Raw genomic sequence first — 26,649 nt, forward strand, 5'->3', positions numbered from 1 at the left:
TTAGTTAATGCTTGTATGAAGTTATAGATTTGTTTACATTTTATTAAAATAATTAAGATATTGGTCAACACAGAAAATCATATCTTCTGGGTTTGTGTTAAAAAACTAATCCAGATTTGTGTTGTTGTGAATTTTCAGAAATTGTATTTTAACCTCCTGAGACCTGAGTTTGTGTTTGCACGTAGCAATTTAGGATTAGTAAAACCTCATAAACACAATCATTATTAAACAGTAATTCAGAACTTTTGAAAATATAGTAATTAAAAATGTTTAGAAATTAAACATTTAAAAGTTAGTGTCCCTGAATAAGAAAAAGAGGTGCATTGAACGGAAGTGGCCGACCTCTGCAGATCTGCATGGCTGCAGGTGGGAAAATTATATTACTATTATAACTATTTTTGTTTTTACTAAGTTTAGCATTTATCCTCCACATTACTGGACATTGGTCCTTATTTATCATCTGCCACCTTTAGAACTTTTATTCCGCTCACTTTGGGTGTGATGATCCTTATTTTTGTTTCCTTTCAGTCACTTTTTATATCTGTCCTCGTCTGCTTCTCGCAAATTCATAAACACACTTTAACAGCTGCTGGTCGTGTCTCACTCTCAAGTGAATCCCTGTTGGACCATGAAAATATAACTTCTACCAAAGAATTTACTTAAGCTTACAACACACACACACACACACACAAAGACACACACAATGTCTCACACAAGCCCAGCTGGTAATTTTCTTGTGATAAAATAAATAAATACCAAAAAGTCATAAAAGCATCAGGACAACTGGTCTGCTGGGGGAAAATATGACGTGTCCTGTTTGATTATGCATGTGCTCACTTCCTCAACATCCGTGTGTGTGTGCGCGCATGTGTGTGCGCGTGTGTGTGTGTGTCCACTGGGGAACACTATGCACTATATAAGAGAGTCAATCCACTGTGATTTCATCTATCGACATGACACATACACTGGCCTCTGTGGAGTAAAAAATGCATGAGTGTTCAGACACAGTTTTGCATGTGTGTGCATGCTCGTGCGTATCCATATGTGTGTAGGAGAGCCCAACCACTACTGTTATAAAGTTTAATGAGGACTAATACCTTCTGGTGTGTTATCTTGTAATCAATGCACAGATGCGTGCGATAAACTAAAGTTTCCCAGGCTATTATTTGTTAATGACAATAGCAGTTTCTGTTTATGAAAACAGGAGTGTGTGTGGTGTAATGTGCAAAACTGTGTATGCATGCACTTTGTTCCACACCCCCTGTAATATATTCAGGTATTAAAAAGTGTTTGGCTTGTTCAAAGTTGTGTTGGGGGTTTTGGTCTCCTGGAGAGCTCAGATTTACTAATCCACAACACACATTTTTATCTGTAGTTCATTGGCAGGACTAAATATTGACTTATCATTAAGTGGAATGACTGAAACCCTAATAATAATTCACATTGTCTAAGCACCTTGTGTTGACGCTGCGCGCTCGACGCTATTAACGAATGTATGCAAATCCTGCGTAAATCTGAAGATTAGAGCTGAAGCTTTCAGTGATGCAAGAGAGAAAACAAGTGTGCTATAAAATGTTGTCGACACGTAGACACTCATGCAAAAAGCACACAGCTTATAGAGAGGAAGAGAAAATATGGGTGTGTTAGAATGTGTTAACACAAATGTTCAGGCATGTCAGATAACTCTCACAAAGACAGGGATTGGATTCCTGCTGAATGCATGATAATATAGCAGTGAGGAAAGTTGCACTACGCTAAACAAACAGTGTCGTTCTGTGAACTGTGTTGATTTAGGAAAACGGAAAAAAAATAACAATGGGAAGAAAACTGGATGAAAGGAAGGTGGAGAGAGTAGGAAACAATCATGAAGGACTTTTAGAAGGGAGCAAGTAGATTCATGGTGGAAAGACAAGTGTAGGAACTCGGGGAAATACTTCAATCTATTCTTCATGAAAAAACTAATCTGTCTGCCCATGTTCATGGTCAGATTGAAACAGTAACCGATTCAATGTCTGTCAACACTTTCAAATTCCTTCAGGGGTATGCTAAGGTGTTCCAAGCCAAAGAAGATATATAATCCTTCCCGTAAGTCCTGCAGAGGAAGGTGAATGAAAGACATCCTAGTCGGATGCCTGAACCACCTCAGCTGACTGCTTTTCATGACGAGAAGCAGCAGCTCTACTCCAAACTCACCTTTAGGCCCATTTCCACTACTGGAACCTCTGGGTAATTCTACTAGACCTTTGCAAAGTGATCATGTCTCCCTTTTGAGAGGCCGGCCTGACAGCACACCTTTCAGAGCCATTTCAGATACCTGAACTGGGGTATGTACTCGGGAAGCTCCTGATAGAGTCACTGGGCAGAATGTGTGCCTGATTCATGCCGATTGGTTGTAACTCAGTAGGAAATTATGTCGACAGAAGTTGCCAAACAACCATAAATTGGAAGAGTTGCTGTTGAAGTGTAATGGGGGGGGGGGGGGGGGGGGAGCAACGTTCACGCAGCTTTAAAATAAAAGTTTCTAAAATCTCAACGCCAGAAAAATGCTATGAAAATCTGCCCAACAATGCTGAGTTTTTTGTTTCTGTAAAAAATACGCTTTTTCTGGTTTACCATACACAGCTGCTCTCCCAGTCCCCAGAATGGATTAAATCATGGCATAGTTGGACAGAATCAAACTTTTCTTAAAGAGACCATGTGTAGTTTTTACTATTCATTTCTAGAAAGAGCCATCAAAATGTTGCTGAAAATGAATGAAGTGATGCCCAGTTGTTGAAAAATATTGGCGGCTTCGTAACATAAAAGGGAGTCTGATGTGCTTGTTATTAACTAAAGTTTGCGCTCTCCAGGGATTTTTGCCCTTGGTATCGTCTCACTCCAACACAAAAATACTGCTTGCTTTCAACGATTTATCTACTGCCCCTTATTGCCAGGAAAAATACACACTGTTCACAACTTTAAGGTTTAAAGGAGACATAACATGAAAAACCCACTTTTTTTATCCATTAACACAGTGTGTTTCACATTTTAAGTGTCTAAGTGAGCAAAAAGGCTTATATTATTCACTGGAGTTGCTATTTAGATATTTAATAATTAAGTTTTGGGCATATTTGTCCACCCGTTCAGTTTTTACATTATCCATTACATCAGTAATTAATTTAGTCAGGATAACTACCAAATATGGTAATGGCCCTCGGCTAAACACAGAGCCAATCCGCCATTTTTTCTTCTCGCTAAGATTTTTTGTAGTCCTATTGGAAAAATGCAGAATGTCTGGTTATTTTAGCCACACACAGCTCAAAACTGTTCCTCGTTTTAAGGAAGGGTGGTGTGGCAGTATTTAAACCCAGGAGCTGATGACACTACTGCTAAAAAAAACACAGAAGAAAAAGTAGTGTGTTTGTGTGTGTGTGTGTGCGCGCGCGCGCGCGCGCGTGGTTCGTTCGTGTCTCCAGGCTAGTAAGTACTGAGGGCTTCATCTATCTAAAAGGAGTCATTTGCATCTGAATGTGGCAGCACCGGGACACAGCAGCAGAGCGGTAAGCTTCATATCACTCTAAAATGTCGACAAACTTTACTTTAGATTTACGTGCATTAGCAGCACTAAAGCGTTAGCATCCGGCTTACTATCGCTAGCACAGTATGCTAGTAAAGTTAGCACCCAGATCAATGTGGATTTGGCTGATTTTCGTGGAATAAAACGTGATTTCTGATCAACGCCTTCTTTTACACCAGATGATAACCTCCCACTGATTGTAGCAGCAGAGAGCCTGTGTGTTATTCTACGTGAGTGTGATGTAATCTTAGCATCCAGTAAATAAAGTCCCATATCAGCTAAAATGCAGCGTGACAAAGTCATTAAAGTGCGTCAACACAGTGGATTTAATAGTTTTAAAGAACAATCTCTGAGTGGAGTGAGGTTAGTTTTTTGTCTCACTGCAGATATAAAAACTAACTTTATCAGTCAGACGCAGCAAAGCTCACCGTCTGTATGAGCGTGAGCGTCGGAAAGCTGATAAAATTGGCTGTAAAATAATTAAAACAAAGTAAAAATGTTCCTTTGCTTTTTAGAGTCCACATCCAGAAGACTGGAGCCGTGTTTCACTGACAGGCTGTCAGACTAAAGCCCTGATGAGCTCAGCTGGGACAAACTGGTCTGATGTTTAGGTAAGTGAAGATCTGCTTCTCCAAGGCCTTGAGATGCTAGTAAAAAATAATTTAGCCAGCTTGCTAATGTTACTTTTCTTCTCCTCTAAGGAACACAGAACGTTCAGATGTTGGCATTTCACGTCACCTACTGAGGAAGGAGACCCACCAGTAAAGAGATGGTAGCTGGACCAGACCAAAGTGAGTGATGACACACCTCAGCCATCCTCATCATTAAGAACACCTCACCCCCTGAATCACTCCGTCTGATGACAGCAGAGTGATTTATTTGACGTTTTACTTGTTTAATCTGTTTAGAAATTATTGAATTACATTATTTTCTGTAATCGACCATCTGATCTGGATGTGTGCAGAATAACTTTCCCCAAATTCAGCAGCAGCTGGCCTGTAAAAACAGCTGCAGCATGTAGTAAGTCTGTCTGCACTGCTCTCTAATGAGCTTCCTTTCATAAGGAATCATTTGTATAATTTTAGTGTCACTATTTTATTACATTTGTAAGAATATGAAGTCACTGCAGCAAAGTGAACTTGTGAACAAACACAAACGTGACTATAAACATGAAAGCTAAAGAAACAACTTTCCTAAAGCTGCTTGTAAACAAAATATGTCATTAAAGTTATCGTCTATCATTGCAGAATATGGCGATGACATCATGGAACTGGTCTTTGGAAAAGTTTTCCCTGAACCAACTCCGTTTCTAGATGAGGTAGAGAAGATCTGCATCTCACCAACCCTCTGGTCTCAGAGACAACAGAGGTCTCCCACTGTTATCCAGGACCAGTTTGAAGCCCACATACTGCCCCTCCCTCATCATCAGGAAACATCAATCCGTATCCTGAGGACAACAGAAGACGGCAGGAGGACAGGAACTCTGAGACCTAGATACCACCAGCACCGAGACACAAAGCACCTGTGTGCACAACGCCTGTTTAACTACTAAAGCCTGTTTATTATATTGTTCTACTTATTTGCTGTGAGGTTAATACTTAGAAAATTTGTATATTAATGTAAACAATTAAAAAAATCACTGATTGTATGTTTTCTTTTAGATGTAATGGTCCAAACTCAGCCTTGTAGACATTTATTGCATCCTGTAGGTAAATACACAGAACAGGCTCAGATTCAGGATGACCCAGCATGCTCTTCTTCCATTCTGGCTGTTAGGGATTGTATCAATAACTCAATGCCTACTGATGTTTCCACCTAACGGAATTTATTTAGAATGCAGGTAAGATTTAACTATATTTGTTAGCAAAGCAGACTGATCCTGGGAATTTCACTGCAGCACTGATGTCCACCTCTCTGTACACATTAGAGAGAATTACCACTTTACAGCTAAACACATATTTAATAAAGATATAGGCTACGCATTGCAGACAATAAAAACAAAGTTGTAAGCATTAGAATTATAATGATCACATTAAAGAACATTTGGAGGAATGTTCTTTATTTTTGACTCGAATCTCAAATCTTTAAATTAAAATGTAACTGCTTTTTATCCATTTTCAGCCATTAAGACACCCAATATAAAATAAGACTACTTATAAAATTATTTATAATTATATGTATGTATATATATAGATAGAGATCTTAAAATGTATTCTTTTAATGGTGTTTTAATGAGCTGTATCGTTTTTTAAAACATTTTTTATAGAAATAAATAAGCAAGCAGCATTCCTTGTGTGTGTGTGTGTGTGTGTGTGTGCGCGCGCGCACGTGCCTGCTAGCTGGTCCCTCCGTCGGCAGTGACAGGTGTGTGTGAGTGACTACAGACAAATGCATGAGAGAGTTAGCAGCCTTGAAACAGCTTGATGAACTACCCTCCCCACATGTTTTAAAAATGCTAATATGCTATGCTAAATCTGCTATGCTAAATAATGATTTCTCTATAGAACTACAAAGTCCGGCTGGGGGAGGAGAGTACAGGTCTGCACTATGGAGGGGGGCGGAGTTTACAGCTCCTCCTCCAGTTTAAAGAGACAGTACCCAAAAACGGCTCGTTCTCAAGACTCTCCTCAGAACAGGGGTAGATGAGGGTCTGTAGAGCAACAATAATGAGGAAATCAGACCAAAGAACTGCAGTTCCACTGTATTTAGACCCCAACTGAAGGATTTAGATGTAAAAAGGAATAACTTAAAAGCATGTTATGTCTCCTTTAATGTCCGTGGATGACCAGTGACATCACCCATTGTCAAAATGGTTGTGATATGCTGACGTCTCAACAAAGAGCTGATTATGAATGAAGAAGACTGAGAGGACCAGGCCAGTGCATTTCCCCGTCGCCCTCCCAACCTTCCACAAATTTCCTGAACTCCTAAAGTGGAACCATAGCTTTTGAGCCAAATCACCCTGCAGGAATGTTCATTTCAATCACTTTTATCCGGGATGTTATAAAATTGGTCACAATCCAGATCATGTGACCTCAGGTGAGGGTTGGATTCAAGACAGACCTGTAGACCAGATGTTTGCTGTTCAGCTCTTTCTTCACTGCTGCCTTATTAAAACAGTCAAAGCCCCAACCTGTCTGCCATCTTTCTGTTGAGGCCGTGACACAATCCCAATTTCACATTCCACCTTTTTGTGGTCAAACTCTCTGACACTTAACCACCATGCCTGCTGGTGGTGGTCAGAGGGACCGGTGGCGCCTGTGCTCGGCAGCCTCGCCTCTGTCAGTGCGCCCCAGGGCAGCTGTGGCTACATTGTAGCTCATCACCATCAATGTGTGTGAATGGATGAATGATACTCTGCAGTGTAAAGCGCTTTGTAGTCCTTACTCTGAGAGGCGCTGTACAAGTGCAGGTCATTTATCATGTATCATTCTCCTGACCACTTCATGCTTGACTTAAAATAATCTGATCTAGAATAAACAAGATGCAAGAGATACAGATTATTCATATGAAGTGCATTCAGAAGATTTAGAGTAAATAAAAAATAAAAACTATTTTTTTAGCCTCTTTTTCTCGTGCCTTCAGGATTCATCACCACAGAAAACTGGGTTTAGTTCTGGCCCAGCTGAGGACACATGAATAATTATTGGCTTTTCAAGGATTAAATAAAGGGGAGTGAAAACTGAGTGGATGTAAGACGTCCGCCTGATTGGAAGAGGTAAGGATGCAGAGACAACGAGGGATGAGCAGAGAGACGCTATTTTGGAAATGTGTTGAGCTGTTTATTTGCGCGTCACTGAAGCTGAATTAAAGCGCAGAGGGAATTGGCCACCAAAACCCCGCGACGATCCGCAACAGCTGCCGCTGCTAAGTGAGTTACCAGCTGTCAGACTGCCTTTATGTCACACAATCACATACACACGCGTTTTCCTGTCACACGGCGCCTGTGATGGATGTGTTGAGGACGTAATTGACTGCAGCAGCACGGTAGAAAATATGTACCATTCTCAACTTTTGGCCTTTAAGTGGAATGATTGCTTAAATTAGCAGCGATTAATGTGCTCTGAGTGTGAATGCTGATTAGAGCGAGAAACAATAAGTTATTTATCACTTCATAAATAGCTGCAGCCTCATTAAAGGGCTGTGGCCTTTATATAAGGAAGTGACCTACTGTTTCATTTCTGCTGTTTAACACAGTGGGCACTACAGCTGGGGGTAAATGTTCCATGTTTCTGTTTATCAACAAAAAGAAAACAGATTGTTTTTAATGATGAAACCCGATTCTAATGCAGGACTTAAAGAATCCTCAATCTGGAAGTCTCACTTTTTTTTATCAGAGGTTTTTACCGCATAATTGTCATTCTCCAATGATTTTAGTCCAGCTTTGTATTTATAATGTACATCACAGCTGGGAGCTGCTGACTCAGTATCAGTGTGTATTATGATCTTAATCCAATGCAAGGCCAAAGCCCAGCACCAGTTGTGGGTTTAGGTGTGGACGCGGGTTTAGCGGCGCTACCTAGGGCGGTGTCTTGCAGAGCACAGCGTGAAGCAGCTGCACAGGGGAACCCATGACAGTGACATTTGGTTTAGCTTTGCTCATTTGCATGTGATGCCAATGTCGTGTCACTCTGTAGGTCAGTTATGCTTTCCAAGTGGACACACTCACTATTAACTTTGGGAAGGACAGACTTTGTCCCAGCAGCACAAACCGCATTAGATGTTCCAGTACGAACAGAAAATGGTGAGAGCTGTTGCGGGTTCTAGGCATGTGTCATCTTATGCAGTGTACATTTTGACATTGAAGGATAAACACGTGACTCTTGAGAGCAGATGATGATGCCACACCTAGTTTTGACATAGATTTGCTCTACAATTGAGAATTGTATTTCTGTTACTTAAACAATGCCAAATTTAAATAAAAGAAGTTGGTAAAAGTGTTTTATTTTTATATTTATGCTGATTAATGCTGACTTATGTATCATTCAGACATTAAAAGGCAATTAAACTCAAGGAGTAAATCAGTTTTGCATTAATAATATAGTTTTGTATACTTGTATAGTGCTTTTCTAAGTCAGAGGACTCCAAAGCGCTTTACAGTACAGTCATTTACACACACATTCATGCACTGGCGGTACATCGTAGCCACAGCTGCCCTGGTGCTCACTGACAGCATGAGGCGCCAGCTGTCCCTCTGACCACCACCAGCAGGCAAGGAGGGTGAAGTTTCTTGTGTCTTGCCCAAGGGCACACAAGCTGACACAGAGCCTGGGTTTGAGCCTTCAACCCACCAATTACAGGGAGAACTCCCTAACCCTTGAGCCACAGTCGCTCAAAAAGAACAGTCTTTGGTGCCTTTTTTATCTGCAGTCTGTCACAAAGACACCATACCAAACATTGTTTTGTCAGATCCAATTTTCTGTTAGCAGAAGGCCTAAATGATCAACTGAACCTTTGACAGATTTTTGGTTTTTAATTTGACTCATTCCTTCCTTTTTTCAAGCTGCCAACAAACCATTAGCTGCAATGGTCAGAAACGAAAATGAAGGAAGGAAGGAAGGAAGGGTGATTTAAAATGTTTGAATAATGCTTTCCCTCAAAACAATTAAAGACATGAAAAGCATCTCAGGGGTCGAGATTAGAAAGTTCTGATGGATATAGTTTTTGGATTTTCAGCATTTCATTTTTCTATTTTTGCAATCAGACAATCCAATCCAATCCAATTTTATTTATAAAGCGCATTCACAAGGCATTACAACCAAACAAGGAGCTGTACACTAAAGATGTTAGTTAATCAAACCGGCGGTATACAAACATGTCGAACACAGATAAAAGATAAAAAGGAAATACAACAAAATTCCCAAAAGCTAACAGCTAAAACAAAAGCATACGTTGCTGTCCTCCAGCCTCCTTTAGAGAAACTAGACCTACAGTTCCCACTGACCTGAACCATTATAGCTAAAGTCATTCAAGTTTAGTGGTTTGATATTTAACACGTTCTCAAAATCAGGAAACATTTCCCCCAGGATGCATTTCTGCCTTGAACCTGCAGCCACCTCAGCAGTTTTAGTTGTTTTTATTTTTATTTTTTTTTACCAGTGATTTGTTGCAACTCAAGTTACGTCTTTCACTCTGAAAAGTAGAATTCTGGATAATGTGAGAAAAGGCCTTTTAAATGTGATCGTCTGCTGCTAAACATTTGGAGAGTGATAGCATGTATTCTAAATGTCACCTTGGTGCTGAAGGTGATGCAGTGGCAGACAGGCATCACCTATCACTGTCAGGAATGGCAGCTCTCAGGAAAAACACACTTCCTCTTACTTTACACTCGTTCAACAGTGCGGCTTGAATATTACTGCTGAGCCATGAATATAAGAGAGGAACAGAGATATGCCGGGGTGGATGGAGAGAATAGGAAAGGTGGATGTATATAGGAGTGATAAGAGAATAAATGCGACAATATTCTGCACAGACGTATGCGTGGTTTCTCTGCAGATCAGATGGAAAAAGGAAAACTGCGGAGTTTGGCAAGTAAGGTGGAGCAAAACTCAGCATGCAGTTCAGTGGAAGTTAAAGACAGATGTTTATACAATACGAAATTAAAGAAACTGAAATAGTTTGTTCTCTTTGTAAACCATAACATCTTGAATGTTCTCTTCAGGTTTTGTCTGCTGCGATGACAAATATATAAACTCTTCAAGCTCCCTCTGCTGCACGGACAATGAAGGATATTCAACAACACATCCTGCAGGCAACATCACAGTGATGCTACAGTGCTGTGGGTCAAAGGTCATACATCAGGAAGAAAAATGCTGCAATGGGATTGGTTTTGACCCCCAACGATATGTTTGTGGTGATCAACCCACACCTGGGTTATCAATGCAGGTGTGTTCCATCTCCGTATTTCTGTACTGATTGATGTAACCTATTAGAAGGTTTCTTTTTACAGCGCCAAGCATTCCTGCTGAATACTCTGACTCCTTTAAAAGAAACAGCACATGCGCTTCAACCTTTTCATAAAACTGCATTTGACTCACTCATTTAGAAATGATTAACTTTCAGCTAATATTAGGTTTTATCATGAGGTCAATGATATTTATTTTAAAGAATAATAACCATTTGTTTTATTTAACTAATCAGCTCATCCAATAATGCAGGTGATGCATCTTTCTGTCAGCACCATGGACAGACGGCAATTGTAAATAAAGTGTGTGTCCTCCTCTTTTAGTGACTGGCTTACATCATATGTTTTTGAATAACTCATTAGTGTTTTAATTGTGTCAAGCGTGACTGCGCATCTGTACCCCTACAACTTCAGCCTGATCGCAGATAGCAACAACATCCAGAGAAATTGTACCCTAATAAAGATAGATTTACAGATATTGGAGTTAAATCTGGTGTCTTTGTAGCTGCAAATTATCTCCAAGACATAATCTGAGCACTAAAGTTTTCCTAAAACTTTGCTAATGCTTTTTGGGGTTATACCCCACTGAAGGCTGATGCCACAGCTAACTGAACTATTGGCTGGAATTCAGTCAAGTTTCCACTTGTTGGATTCGAAATGTATGTAGCAGTAGCTGAGAGTCACTGACAGCTTTTAGTGAAAGTTGGCTACAACCATTCTGCGTGGAGATGTTCTTTCATGTTCCATACATAGATTGGATTTTTTTTTTCCAGGTACTCGGGTGCTTGTGAAGTGAGATCTTCCTCTGGAGTTTACACTGAACATTGACTCACTGACTCTTTGTGTTTGAACTGACTCCTGCAGCTTGGTGGACATTAAGGTTTGGTCTGAATCTTTCAGTCCTGCTGTCTGCCTGTAAAACCCACTTTTGTTGTCACATCAGGAGCTGGAGAACATCCCGTCCACCATTTATCACCTGGGGTCATGTGGCGTGTGTGTGTTCCCAAGTCAGCATGAGGCGGCGCATGCAGTCACACATACACACAAACACAGACAAAAGGGCGGGAATGCTCATTAGCTCTAATGATGTCATTAAGGCGCATGTAAGGGAAACGCACTCGCAGAAATGAGCACACGTAATATTTGTGTTAGTGAAACTTACATGAGACCTATCCAGTCTTCCCCCTTTAACTCCTATTTGTTTGTCACTGTTTTTTTAATGCCTGTTTAGTCTTTTTTATCTCTGTATTTCCTGTTTCTCCCCCTCTCTCCGTTTCTTTGCAGCATCAGTGTTTACAGCCCACCGTGTGTCCCGTGGCTGCAGCAGCTACAGCTTACTGTGGATCCTGTGACCTTGATCCATCTCTGACAGCCTGCACATGGATCCTGACTTCACACAAACACGTCGACACACAACCCACGACACACACGCCATTCATCAGCACCTTGCAGGAAACACTCACTACCCTCCCTTCGATACAAACAAACAGAAGTAATACGACTTACACAACCGACGACACGAAGAGTCACACACCAACAGAGAACACACATTTGGGGGGAAATCTGTGTCCGTCACACGAAGAGGTGGTGTACAGCACAGATGCCAGTGTTAACACCTTCACAGGTAAGTAATACGTGCTTCTAAACATTATTATTGAGGAAATTAGATTAATTCACCATGTATTTATCATCCCTGCGTCACTTGTGCTTACAGATTTATCAGTTTAGTAGATTAGTTAACTGCTGAGTTTATATTATTATTATTGTTGTTAGTTAATTCAAGTAAAACCAATTCTGTTTTTCTCTTTTCTGGTATCACTTTTGACTTTAAAACCTGAACTAATTCTGAGTGTGAAATCTCAGTGACTCGTTACTTCACTTAACCACCAGGCTGGTTATTCCTACTTTGTTCTTCGTTGTAATTTGTACTTTTCTGAATTAATTCCGTCATTTTCAAATTTGCATTGTTTTTAGAATCGTGTAAAATCTCACTTTACCTTTTTCCAACTTTTCTAAACATTCATCGTAATGAACTTTAAGTAGGACTAAATGGAGACTGATCGCTGTGGCGACCACTGAGGGGAAAAGCCCAAACAGAAAAAGATGAAGGAATTTTAATAGAAAGTAATAATTTAATATGCATGTAAGTATATTATATAAACATAATTATGAACATAATGTTATATAAAATTAAATAATACAATACAAAGGAATTTAGGAAGAAGGCCATCATGCCAACTAATCAGTTTCATGCCTCATGTCACACCCTATATATTAATATATACATTATTAATAATATTAATAAAATTAATAAACATATATTAATGTCTATGGTCACACCCTGTCCTGTCTCCCCGTTTGGTTCAGCCATGTGTCTCTGTTAATTGCTCCCACCTGCCACTCGTTTTCCAATCACCCAAGCTCCCAGCCCTCTTGTATTTAAACCCCTTCAGTTCTGTGTCTCGTGTTGGATCATTGTTTCAGTGTCAGCGTGTTTATTATTAAAGCCTTTAACCGTTCATGTCTGATTGCCTACCTTCTTCACCCGCGTGTGGATCCTCACCTCCGCTTCACACTCCAGCACATCTGACACCTCAACCTGTATCCATTCATAGGACCAGATTCACTCACACATTCAAACAAGGGATTACCAGTAAGAGAGGCTCCTCTGTTGAGGTGCAAAATATTTACTGTCAACATCTGAGCAGGCAGTTTTTTTTAATATGCAAAGAAATGAAGCAATTTTTAAGTTCTTGACTTGTCAAAAACTAGGGATGTCCAGATCAGGTTTTATTGACCTCAAGTCCAAGTCATTTGATTTTGAGCATACCGAGTACCCATCCGATACCTCCATATCACGTACATAAAAAATAATAAAAAGCAAAGAAACAGATCCAGGACATTTCTTATTTTTTATTTAATTCACTTTATTTCAACATTTAACAACCCTGTTAATAAACAGAACTTCTGTGATGTACCTTCTGTGTTAACCTTGGCTGGTGTTCAAAGAGCAAGTCACCCCCAGATCTACTTTTTTTGCTGCTAATCTATATAAATAAGTTTTTAATCGTGCTGTAGACACAGAGAACGCCTCTATGTGGTGCATTTTTCAAACAGGAAATGGGAGTGCAGTTAGAGTTGGAGGGTGACTTGCTCTTTAACCAGTAACATCTCTACAACAGAGTGATGTGATGCCGCACTCGCTGCTTTTTCTGTGTAAAGAGGTCTAACTCCGTGCCACCGCTTATAGATGTGTTAAAAAGTAATTAGAATACATATACATTGATATCTGAGTCCATGCTAATTTTGACAAGAACATTTTAGTTAGTTTTAGTCTTGGATTTTGGACAAAACTTTTTTTTTATTCTTGTCACGATTTGGTCATCCAATTTGTTTTAATATTAGTCAACTAAAATATACTACACTTCTTCTGATGCAATAATTTTCAACTTTTGTACAAAAAGTCTTACTTATACCTACTTGAAACTGTAAAGAAATATGAAAAATTCACACTTTGGATCAATAAAACTATTTATAATTGTTTTAATAACAACAAATAATGGAAAATACCTAAATGATCAAGGAAAACCCTGGATGTGTACTCTACGGTGCCCGTCTGGTGACTTTGAGGGGAAAAAATTCACTCGTGGCCACGAGATCCTTAGTGCGTGGGAACGAGTTATTAACTCAAGGCCACAACTTATCAGTGTGCGAGGGGTGTGTTTCAAAGATAGACTTTCCTGAGACAATCTCCTCTTAAAAACTATCAAATCGTTAACTTTTAGCTAATATTAGGTTTTATCATAAGGTCACTGATATTTATTTTAAAGAATAATAACCATTTGTTTTATTTAACTAATCAGCTCATCCAATAACGCAGGTGATGCGTCTTTTTCTTTCAGCACCATGGACAGACGGCAATTGTAAATAAAGTGTGTGTCATCCTCTTTTGCTGTTTGTAGTGACTGGATTACTATCATATGTTTTTGAATAACTCATTAGTGTATTAATCGAGTCAAGCGTGACTGCGCATCTGTGAACCAGCACATAACGGTCAGAGGTGCACCTGTCGGAGAACAGGGGTTCTGACAGATCACCGGCTCCTTCCGGCGGGGATTCGCCAACAAGTGGGCTGATATTTGATTGGTATGAAAAATATTTCCTGTCTAAAACCCTTTTGGGTTCAATTAAATGTTTGAGTTAGAGCTGGAAAAGACAAGATTATGTAACAGCACTTGATTTAGTGGTTGAATCACCTGCAGCAGCTCAGGCTCGCAGACGCCTGTTAATCACCTGCTGATTGAGATCAGGTGTGTTGGAGGAGGCTGGGTAAAAGTAGACGTCTATGTTTACTTGTCATGGTAAATATATTACAGATACAACGAAGACTGCTGTTGCAGTATTTTAAGCCAACTCACACTGTGCTGTACACTTGTGTGTCGTTTAAACTTAAAAATGGGCATTTAGATGCTCATTCAGCATTATCTGCTATTCATCAGCCCAAAAGAAGCACAATTATGTCTGTGTTTTTGTGAATTCATTTGGTGGTTAAAACTTTGTTATTAAGACTAACTGTTGACACTGTTGATTCTCTTGGATGTGGCATCCATGATTGCATATATCTGGTGTGTTTCAAATTCAGGTTGTTGGTATCGTTGCTGTGTACTTCTGTAATGAATGTAGTTGTGTGTATTTGCTTTGATTACTTTGTGTTCGTGGCATGGGGCAGTTAGGATAAGAGTTTCTACACAACGCTGTGACACCATCTGGGCAGAGGCACATAAAGCTGTCGCCACCCACCATACACCAGATGTTTCTCATGTGCGCACATGCACACATTCTCACACAGGGTATCATGATATTCTACTCTGCAGCTCTGAAAAAACATAAAATTAATTATCTCCACATCTGCAGTGATGGCCAAAAATATACTGCCTTGTCTAACCACAACCTATTTTTAAAACATTTTACGACCAAGCAGAGCATTTTGCACACATCTCTACTAACATGTTCAGTGTTTTATTTACATCTGCGCTCCACTGTGTTTCCTACTTAAGTTATGACAGTAGTAAAGACAAGAGGCCCATATTGGCAATTACAACATGGCCATTTAGCACAGCAGTCCCTTTATACTCCTAAAATAAATGCAAGTATATGTGTGCAAGTGCATTCGTATGTATATATGCTCCTGTAGCTACAGAAGGGCTGTAACAACCTGTGTGTCAAGGGACTTTGGTGATGGCCCAACGTTTACAACTTTGCACCAATGGTGGTACATTTATGGGGGGACTTTACTGTTAAGGGTGTGGTTGCATGTGCATTTTTAAAGTAGATTTTTGCTTTATTGAATCTTAAAGGCCCCTCCCTGGGTTGCCACCTTATGGTGGTGAGGTTTGAGTGTGCCAGTGATCCTAGGAGCTATGTTATCTGGGGCTTATTGCCTCTGGTAGAGTCACCCATGGTAAATAGGTCCTAGGTGAGGGATCAGAGAAAGTGCTGCCCAAAGACCCCTTATGATGAATGATACAAATGGAAACAGTGTTCCCTTGTCCAGACATGGGTAAAAAGGGCTCCCCTGTGGAGCCAGGACTGGAGGTGGGGCACATCGGTGAGCACCTGGTTGCCGGGTTTCACCCATGGAGCCCGGCTGTTCACAGCCCGAAGAGAAATTGTGGATCCCCCTTCCCAGGGGCCAAAGGGGTCTGGTGCAATGTGTGTTGGGTGGTAGTCGAATACGGGGACCTGGGTGGTCTGATCTTCAGCTACAAAAGCTGGCTTTCGGTACGTGGAATGTCACCTCTCTGGTGGGGAAAGAGCCTGAGTTGGTGTGCGAAGTTGAGAGGTTCCGACTAGATATTGTTGAACTCAACTCGACGCATGGCTCTGGCTCCGGAACCAGTTTCGTTGAGAGAGGTTGGACACTCTATCACTCTGGAGTTGCTCCCACTGAGCAGGGGTGGGTATGCTAGTTGTCCCCCATCTTGGTGCCTGTACATCAGGGTTTACCCCAGTGAACAAGTATGTAGCCTCCCTCCGCCTACTTGTGGGGGGACGGGTGCTGACTGTCGTCTGTGCTTATGCAATAAACTACTGTTCCAACTACTGCCCTTTTTGGAGTCCTTGGAGGAGGTTCTGGAGAGTGTCCTTCCAGTGTCTGCCTTGTTCTGCTGGAGGACTTTAGCGCCCATGTAGGAAACGACAGTGAGATCTGGAGAGGTGAGGTGGGGAAAGCAGTGCTCTACCAACACTGTTTATAGTGGTGACAGTGCTGAAGTCAATGAGGTGTTAAAAACACGTCTTGGTTGCAAGGCTCTGCAGGTGGATGAGATCCACTCAGATTTCCTTAAGACTTTGGATGTTGTAGGGTTTTGTGTTGGCTGATGCGGCTGTGCAATATCGCATGGATGCCAGGGACAATTCCATTGGCAGACTGGGATGGTGATCCTCCTATTTAAGAAGGGGGACAGGATGTGTTCCAACTTCAGGCGGATCACACTCCTGAGACTCCCTTGTAAAGTCTGTTCAGGGGTTCTAGAGAGGAGGGTCCGGCGGATTGTCGAACCTCAGATTCAGTAGGAGCAATGTGTTTTTTTTTTCCTGGCTGTGAAACAGTGGACCAGCTCTATACCCATCTACATGTGTTTATTGATTTGGAGAAGGCATTTGACAGCATCCCTCTGGGTCCCTTTGGGGGGTATTTCGGGTGTATGGGGTACCAGGCTCCCTGATACGGGCTGTTAGGTCCTTATATGCCCAGTGTCAGAGCTTTGTCTGCATTGCTGCAAGTCAGGCTTGTTTCCAATGAGAGTTGGACTCCACCAAGACTGCTCTTTATTACCGATTCTGTTCATAGCTTTTATGGACAGGATTTCTAGGCACAACCAAAGTGTTAAGGGAATCCGTTTTGGTGTCCTAAGAATTGACTCTCTGCTTTTTGCAGATCATGTGGTTCTGTTGACTTCATCAGAACGTGATCTACAGCACTCACTGGAGTGGTTTGCAGCCGAGTATGAAGCAGCTGGGAGAAGAATCAGCTCCTTTAAATTCGAGACCATGGTCTTCAGTCCGAAAAGGGTAGAATACCTTCTCCTGGTCAGGGATAAGGTCCTGCGTCAAGTGGAGGAATTTAAGTATCTCAGAGTCTTCTTAGGTGTGTTCTTGCTGTGTCGTATCTCTAATTCCATGCTGTAGTTCTTTTTAAAACATAGAGCAGTTATGTTTACCTGTTTTCCCGCTACATTTTGTTTGCAGCTGCAAACTTCCTCAGGCTGACGCTGATGGTGGCGTTACTGATGGTGGTGGATAAACAGAGAAGGAAGTGACACCACCATCAGTGTCAGCCTGAGGAAGTTTGCAACCCTAAACGAAACGTAGCGGGAAAACAGGTAACCAAAACTGCTCTGTGTTTTAAAAAAGAACTACAGCATGGAATCTCAGGGTCTTGTTCATAAGTGAGGGATAGATGGAATGTGAGATTGATAGGCAGATTGATGCTGTGTCAGCAGTAATGCGGGAGTTGTACTGATCTGTCGTGGTGGAGAGAGCTGAGCCAGAAAGCAAAGCTCTCGATTTGATCACGTTGAGAAGTACACAGTAAACTCACCACTTAGGAGAAGGGGCAAACACAGAAACTGCAGCAGGCTGGGGGGTTTCCTGTCCACTGCAATCACTAGAAAAAAGGGGAAAACATTTTTTCAAGGAAGCGAGTGGCCGAGCCTTATGTTTCATGTTGGCAGGTGAGTCAACTGGAGGTGCGGCTAGACTCAGCTGGAGTCCAGTGCTCCCAGTGGTTGGGCATCGAGCATTGATTGGAACCGGGACTAACTGTCAGTTTTTCCCGGAATTGTTCAAGTTTTTCAATGCAATTCCTAGTTTTGATTCCCAGTCCCCCAACCACAAGTAGAATCCATGGTCCATATCCATGAAAAAATAACTTAATCTGCTAATTCTGATTAACGCCTTTCAGAGCCGATCATACAACCTGTCTGTCGCTCCTGCTCTGCAGCCTGCAGAGACCCTGAGTGTGCAGCATTGCTTCCCCCCTCCCTTCTTTCACATTGCGCAACCACACAGCAGCAAAAATGTAAACAAACGCATCTGCCAAACATTTACTCTATAAGAACGATGTAAACTTTGCATCCTGCTACGAAAAATAGAGCGCCAGAGCTTTTTTCCCACAGAAAAACCTCATACTGGCGACCACAGCAGATGTAATAACAAGCATAGGACACCTTTAATGTAATGTTTTCCCTGTTTTCTGTTGTTGGTTATCTAGACTCTGATCTGGAGCCCTTCACTACCTACGAGTACAGGGTAAGAGGCTGGAACAGCTTCGGCCGAGGCTACAGCGGTATCACAACAGTCACGACCAGTGAGGACATCCCATGGGGGTTGGCCCCACCCCTCTGGAGTCGGCTTGGTGATCGAGAGGATGTCATCCATTTACAATGGCAAGCTCCTGCAAGACCTAATGGTTAGTGCGCTTGTTACAAACATAATGATGTTATAATAATTTATGTAAAATGCTCCCTTACATTCCTTTTTAAAGAAGCTGGGAGAATAAAAAAATCTAACAATATTTATTTAATCAAGCTCTTGTTTCCCCTTTTACCAGGACTGATCACCCATTATGTTATCCTCCGTGATGGACAAGAGCGTTACCGTGGAGATGACAAAGTTTTCACTGATGTTCGTGGCATCAGACCGTTTCAGGAATACGTTTACCAGCTGAGGGTCTGTAACAGAGCTGGTTGTTCTGATAGTACAAAGGTAAGATTGCATGGCTAATTGGTGTTTTTAATACAACTTAGTTCATATTCTAATGAAATAAAGTTAGGCCTGTGAAGGTATAAACATAAAAAAGGTCTCAGCTTGAGAGTCTTTTTGTAACAATCAAATACATGATAATCATACACAGCAGTTTTTATACTAAACTGGTATTTTTGTTATTCTGAGTGAAACTATAATACAGATTGTGCTAAATATGTCCTGTTGACTCCTAGTCTGTGTCTCATGATTGAGTCTTGTTTTAGCTGCAGAACCATTCATCTGGACTCGAACACACTCACCCAAACATTTTCCTGAGCTATACTCAGTTGTCACACCTCATTTCTTAATAGTATTATTCTACTAAATGGTCGTCTAATGGCCCCTCTAAAGATGTTGCATGCTTCAGTGAGCTCAGCACCACTTAATTTTGTATTTCTGTGTATTTCTTTTTATTCATCTCAAGTACCTCAACAAAAAACTATGCACAAAAAATATGAGTTTTAGGATTCATTTTATAAAATACGAGCCCACAAAATGTGTTTTCATAATATTTGTTTGAATTGAAAGTTTGAGTGTGTGTTCATTAATAAAAAAGAAAAAGGGTTATAAATAATAATAATAATACATTTTATTTAAAAGCGCCTTTCAGGACACCCAAGGTCACTTGACAGAAAACACGTGATAAAATACAATAAAACGATAATAAAACCCAAACAAGAAAAAACAAAGAGAGAAACAGTTCAATAAAATCAGAGGTTGTAGGCAGATTTAAACATATGTGTTTTGAGTTTTGTTTTGAAAGGGGTAAAACTGTCGATGTTCCTGATGTCTGGGGGAAGTGAGTTCCAGAGTCGAGGAGCAGAGCGGCTGAAAGCTCTGCTCCCCATGGTAGCGAGACGGGCAGAAGGAACCGCAAGATGGATGGAAGAAGAAGATCTGAGTGAACGGGATGGGGTGTGAATACTTAATAAATAATAAAGAGGACTTAATAAAGAAGTACTCTTCAAATCAGCACCAGTTTACAGGGTCTTTGTAACAGAAATAAAGAAAATAAAATAGTTCAAATCCCTGGGCAAAAATATTAGCACTATTAAAATAAAAGTTATATTTTATTCAATTTGTCCAAGCACTGATAACAAGTGCACCAGTAGAAGCATTTTTCTGTGCAAAATCAGTAATTTCCTACACTTTAGAAGCATAATGGATTTACTCATCTGTGTGAGATTATCTCATTAATTTATTTCTAACTGGATACATTGTGCTTAGAATTAAGATTGCAAAAACTGTAAGTATTGGTCATTTTCTTGTGAGTTATAAAGTAATTTAATTAAGCTGAATAAAAATGTTTACTCTTTTTGCCACAGCTGGTGCTATGAAGGAAAACTGTAAACAAAATGTGCAACAGGTATACTTATGCAGAAAAGTGTTTGCGTTTCATGTGACTTTATTTTTCTAATTCCTTGCATATATTATAAAATGCAATATTTGACTCTTCTAATCACCAATGAACACCTTCCAAATTGAAGACATGGTGTGGTGTGTTCACAGACATGGACAAAAAAATCAGATTTTTCTGTGACACGCCTGTTGGTTTCTTCTCAAGGTTACCAATCTGAAAATGGACCCGTTCTGGTCACCTGTATTGCACCTATTGTTGAATTTCTAGTTTATTAATCATACTTTTTTCATCAGGGTTTCTTACTTAATAACCAATTTTTCTACCAAACAACTGATTTCTGGTTTCTAAATATTATCGTTCTGATGCAGAGTTCTTCGTTTATTACATATATAATTGCACTATGAGATGTTTTTGGGAAAGCTCAGTCATTTCTCTGCAGAAACAAGTCATTGTTTAGCCTCATTTCCACTCTCTCGCCCGAGAAAGAGCTGTAGATTTGCTGAGCCTGGACGACTTTTGTGATAGTGGTTATAATATTTATAATCTTCACACAGAACTCTACCCAACTGTAGCAGAGCTGAAATCATTAAAACAGTTCATATCTTCAGTGCAGTGGTGATGAAGACTTACATTAACACGTCTTTCTGTTTTTAGAAGTTAATTTGACTTCTTGTTATTTTTGATGAGCGTATTCATCATTTAGGAGGAAACTCCTGTGTAGTTAGAAATGTTGATGGAGAGAATATGATGATATTTCTGGGGTTGGAACCTATGTATGAAATTAAATAGTCACAAACACCAATAAGTGTAAGCCACATGATAACAAAAGTAAAAAAATATTATGAACAGATAACGATTACCTCAGGTTTTCACAAGTAAACTTAGTCTTTTTGTTTTTTCAGAGCTGAGATGCTTGAATATCAGGAAATAAGACTCCAAATAGTCTTTAAAAGGTTAAAAAATCCTGAAAATTATCTTTTAAAGCAAGATTGGAATATTGTTTATTTATGAACTGAAGTAAATAGAGCATATGATACCTTTTTAAATATATTTAAAAGTCAATTTGAAAGAAACTGACTAGTGATTAAAAATGTCCAGAGGAATAAGTACAAAATAAAACCATGGATGACCAAAGGTCTACAAAATGTATGCAATAAGAAGAACACACTATGCTGTGAATTCATAAGAAATAGAGCCACAGAAGCAGAAAATAAGTATACAAGATATAAAAACAAACTAATAAATATGAGAAGTTGTAAACAAGAATATTTTATTAAAAAGTTAAAGTATAATAGAAACAACATAAAAGGCATCTAGAAAGTATTAAATAATAAAGTGTAATCAGAAAAGAAATAAGGAATGATAATTATCCACATTATTTCATAGGAAAAAAATAGAATATTTACAATGATGAATTAAGCAGTGGCTGAATTGAACAAATACTTCCAGAACAAATACTTTTTAAACCATGGCCATATCCTCCTAAATTGGAGAAAAAAATCTAAGTGGATGAGATAAAATTGAATGCTACAGATTATGTTGAAAGAAATAATAAGTCTGTTTTTATTTTTAAGAGCAGTTGATGAGAAAGAGATTTACAATATAGTTAGAGATCTGAAGAATAAAACCAGTACAGACTGGAATGATATTGATATGACTACACTGAAGTGTTATTGAGGGCATTATAAAACCATTAACATAAATTTGTAATCTTTGTTTTCAAAATGGGTTTTTTCTGAATAAGATGAAAGTCACAAGAGTAATTCCTATTTACAAAAGAGGAGATAACCGCTACTTTGCTAATTGTAGACCAGTGTCAATATTGTCACAATTTTCCAAAATATTAGAAAAACTATCTTAAAAGATTTGATGATTTCGTTGATCAATATGAGTTGCTGACAGAAATCCAGTATGGCCTCAGGAATAATAGGTCGACAGTCCAGGCACTGATTGCTCTTATTGAGGAAATAACAGAATACATTGATAAAAAGAAGTATGCAATGGGGCTGATTTTAGATCTCAAGAAAGAATTCAACACAGTTAACCATGACATATTGATAAGAAAAATGGGAAAATGCGGTTTCAGGGGGATAGTATTGGAATGGATCATGTAACGTCCAGAAAGGGTCAATTTTCCCCTATATATTGACCAACGTAAAAAAAACTTTCATGCACGGAAATAAATCCACTTTCTATTTGGCCTTCTAAGTTCAGAAGGTTCTGCTCAGCGCGTGTTTACATACAGAAGACAAAACATCCAAACATTCTCTCCCAAGGTTCCTGCACTCTCTGTGAAAGCCAGACATCAACATTCTTCGCTCTGAATAAGTGAAGGCTCCATGATTGTATAAGTTAAATAGTCATATGTGATTGATGAACAAGATGTTTAAAGGAAATGTTTGAATAACCTATGCTTAAATCAATGAATTTAAAATGAATGTTGTTCTTACAATGATCCATTTATATCACAAATCAGTATGTGATTGATTTAACAAGTTAATCATTGTTTACACTCATACACATTACAATAAGATACATATTAAGATTAATATGCACTTCACATAGGAGTTTTAAAGATTTTTATTCACTGTGTTAAGATCTTTGTATTTACAAGAAGGCGTGGCTTTCTGAGGAATGTTGGTAAATACTCAGAAACGTGTCACATTCTGATTGGCCAAACTTGGCCAGAAATCATAACAAAGTAGTTTAATGAAACAAGAATTACTTCCCGAGTAATTCAGTTTCCAGCTGAGCCCCAATTCGGCCAAATCGGGAAAGAAGCGACTTTTGAAACAAACTCCTTTGACCTTAAGTCTAAACCTTTCTGCGACGCTGCAAGTGATTACAGACACAACAGCTCTTTTCAGAGATACTTCAACTCTCAGACATCCACCTTGGACACCTAATCTGCAGACCCCGGGTTGCATCTCATGGCCAGGGAAGCTGAACTCAGAGGAAGCTACTAGTCTCTGAGTATTGTGGTTTCGACGTCCGGTGACATCACCATTCTGACCGCAAACCTCAAGACCGTCGTGAGCAACTCATACAAAGGGTATCGTAAGCCTGCATACTGGTGTCTGATGAGGTTTTTATCAATGACTAACTCTCTAGTTTATAACAAACAACAAATTATTTTACACCCAGATTTCACAATTTCTCTCAGATACAAAGAACGATTGCTATAACATCTAGCTTCCATCAAACACCTCACATCTACCACACCACATCTCATTAGTCCTATCGTGTCATGCATCATTAGTTTAGGAAAAACAATTAAATTCATTTTAGAAACTATACACTGACTCTGTCTGAATTAATACGAAGTGTGTTTATGGTCCCTGAATAAGCTAAAAACCCTAGAATCTTCTGATAAAACATTCAAAGATCAATCAGATTGATATTTCATATTTATATGGAATATCACATCTTATTGGTCATAATTAATATGTTTTAATTGCTACAATAAACAATTTGTACTAATAAATCAATATAAATCTGGACTAAGAGAGATACAATGTGAGGTACCTCAAGGATCAGTACTGGGGCATAAACTATTCATAATGTGCATAAATGATATTTGTAGGGTTTCACAAGTATTGAAGTGTTTGCAGATGACACAAATATTTTTTGTTCGGGTGTGGAATTGCAACAGGTCCTGGATTTGGTCACACAGGAAATAAATACATTTAAAAATGGTTTGGTGTAAATAAATTGTCACTACATTTAGATAAAACAAAATGTATGCTGTTTGGAAATGAAAACGGATACAGTGAAGTAGACATAGTAATTAATCATGTAAATATCGAAAGTATATGAAATAAAATTTCTTGGAGTGATCATAAACAGCAGAATCTGTTGGAAGCCACACCCAAAATATGTTAGGAGGAAGCTTGCATGTGGCATTGCAATAATGGGGAATACTAAGTAAAATTTCAATCAGAAAGCACTTTCTATATTATACAATACGATGCTACTGCCATATTTGAGTTATTGTGTACAAGTCTGAGGTCATACGTACAGAAGTCATATACAAACAATAACGACAATGCAGAAAAAGGCTATTAGATGAATAACAAACGCAGGATATTGGGATCACACAAATTAACTTTTTATTAAAGCACGGGAAATGAAGTTCCAGGACTTGGTTAAATACAAAACAACACAAATAATAAATTAATACCTGATAAAATACAGCAACTGTTTACAGAGAGAGGAGGATATAACTTGAGAGGGATACTAAATTTAAAGATGCATAATGTTAGAACAACTTTAAAAAGTATGTGTATCACAATAATAGGGGTTAAATTATGGAACAGCTTAGAAGAAATTAAAGTAAGTGCAAGTATAAACCTGTTTTAAATGAATTATTAAAAGCATATTCTAAATAAGTATAGAGAAGAAAATAGATCATTTAGTTTGTTTATCCTTTATTCTAAAGAAAAAAAATAAGTTTGCCTATGAATTGAAAGAAATTAATTATTTCCTTTATGGTTTGGTTGTTTGGGTGATCTGTACTATTTGTTGTTTTAATGTGGTTTTGTGTAAAGTTTGATCTATTAACTATATTAAGTATAAGTAAAGGATGATATGTATAAGAGGGGTAGGGTAACATACTTTTCGATATCAGGCTACTCCTTTTCAAACAGAAAATAAGAAAATGGAAAAAAAATACCACTACTACTAAAACCTGCCTACAGCTAATTTCTACTTCCTGAAACAGGAGTGCCAGAGCTTTTCCCCCACAGAGATCATCTTTATACTGGGGATTGCTGCAAATGTGTTAAATGAGTGAACTTGATCTTTAAATTAGTTGTTTAATCTGATTAAAAATATTGGATTGGGATTTTACGAATTCAGAGATGTTATTCAGTTATTTGTACTTTATTTGTTGCATCAAGTCCAGACCAGATAAACCGAAGAAGACTTATTACATTTAACACTTTCAAACCCAAGAGAGAGAGAAACTCTTTTTGGAACTGATCAAGTTCCTGTTTGACACATGTCAGAAAAACTGAATAATTTGACTTATTTTGAAAATACCAGATGACAGATTCTGTTTTATGTCAATTACTCACAGCTTTAGATCAATCATTTATTCTCTGTTTTAACAATAGGAGTTTTGTTTCTCAAACTCTGGAAATATGTGGTATCAATGCATCCCTGCTTGAAGCTAAATTTTATAAAGAAAAGCCAGAAGCTGCCCTTGTGTTCAGAGTAGAATTTTAATTAAGTTTCAAAATATTTTCTTCCCCAACTACTCCGTGGTATCAGAATGGCCTTCTGCTAAAAGTCCTCATAATTGAACATTTGGATCATAGATTGTAACATTGTTCATGTAACTGAGAAAACCACATCGTCACACCACAACCTCTATCTCTGCCTTCCATGTTATCTTGGTGTCTCAGAAACACACGCCATCAAGTACAAACACACACAAACAAACACACTCCCAGCAGAAGGTGGAAGAGGAGTGAGTTGGATTAGTTTGTACACCAGTGAAAATTGGCCGAACAGTCCCAATTATGGGACAACTTGAACTAACCTAATACACCACTGCAATTACTTGGTATCCGCTCCCTTGCGCGCGCACACACACACACACACACACACACACACACACACACACACACACACACACACACACACACACACACACACACACACAGGTGCCGACATACAAATGCAGGCACACACACAAATGCACACCTACTGTGACAACAGAAGGTGCTGATCTAATGCGGTTGGTCACTTAGAGCAGGAGGAAGAGCGATTGGTCCTTCTCTGTCTTCCAATCCTTTCACCCAGTTTGCTCTGCCATTTGTCTCCTGTCATTGCCCTGATGTTAACGTCACCTTTCCCAGTTTCTCTGAGCAGTTATCTCCTTACTTTTGTAACCTGATGGAGCTATTCCACCGAAGGTTATTTACCCTCTCTCCTCATATGCCTCTGACACAGAACTAATTTGCATGAGACTGCCTCAAGGTCATGCATTTGCTTCTAAACTGCTTCCTTTCCAGCCCA

General features: G+C 39.2%; 1 protein-coding gene across 3 annotated transcripts in view; it reads left to right on the forward strand.

Annotated features, from left to right (window-relative positions):
- ush2a (Usher syndrome 2A (autosomal recessive, mild)) overlaps positions 1 to 26,649 on the forward strand; it is a 380,755-nt gene that overhangs the window by 263,742 nt on the left and 90,364 nt on the right. For all 3 annotated transcript variants that reach the window (XM_070554793.1, XM_070554794.1, XM_070554795.1), the window contains exons 63-66: positions 10,218 to 10,441; positions 11,745 to 12,084; positions 18,736 to 18,933; positions 19,075 to 19,229. In XM_070554793.1, coding sequence (XP_070410894.1) covers positions 10,218 to 10,441; positions 11,745 to 12,084; positions 18,736 to 18,933; positions 19,075 to 19,229 — 917 coding nt within the window. The remainder of the gene's footprint in view (positions 1 to 10,217; positions 10,442 to 11,744; positions 12,085 to 18,735; positions 18,934 to 19,074; positions 19,230 to 26,649) is intronic.

This window comes from Nothobranchius furzeri, chromosome 9, assembly GCF_043380555.1.
Source record: "Nothobranchius furzeri strain GRZ-AD chromosome 9, NfurGRZ-RIMD1, whole genome shotgun sequence".
Lineage (NCBI taxonomy): Eukaryota > Metazoa > Chordata > Actinopteri > Cyprinodontiformes > Nothobranchiidae > Nothobranchius > Nothobranchius furzeri.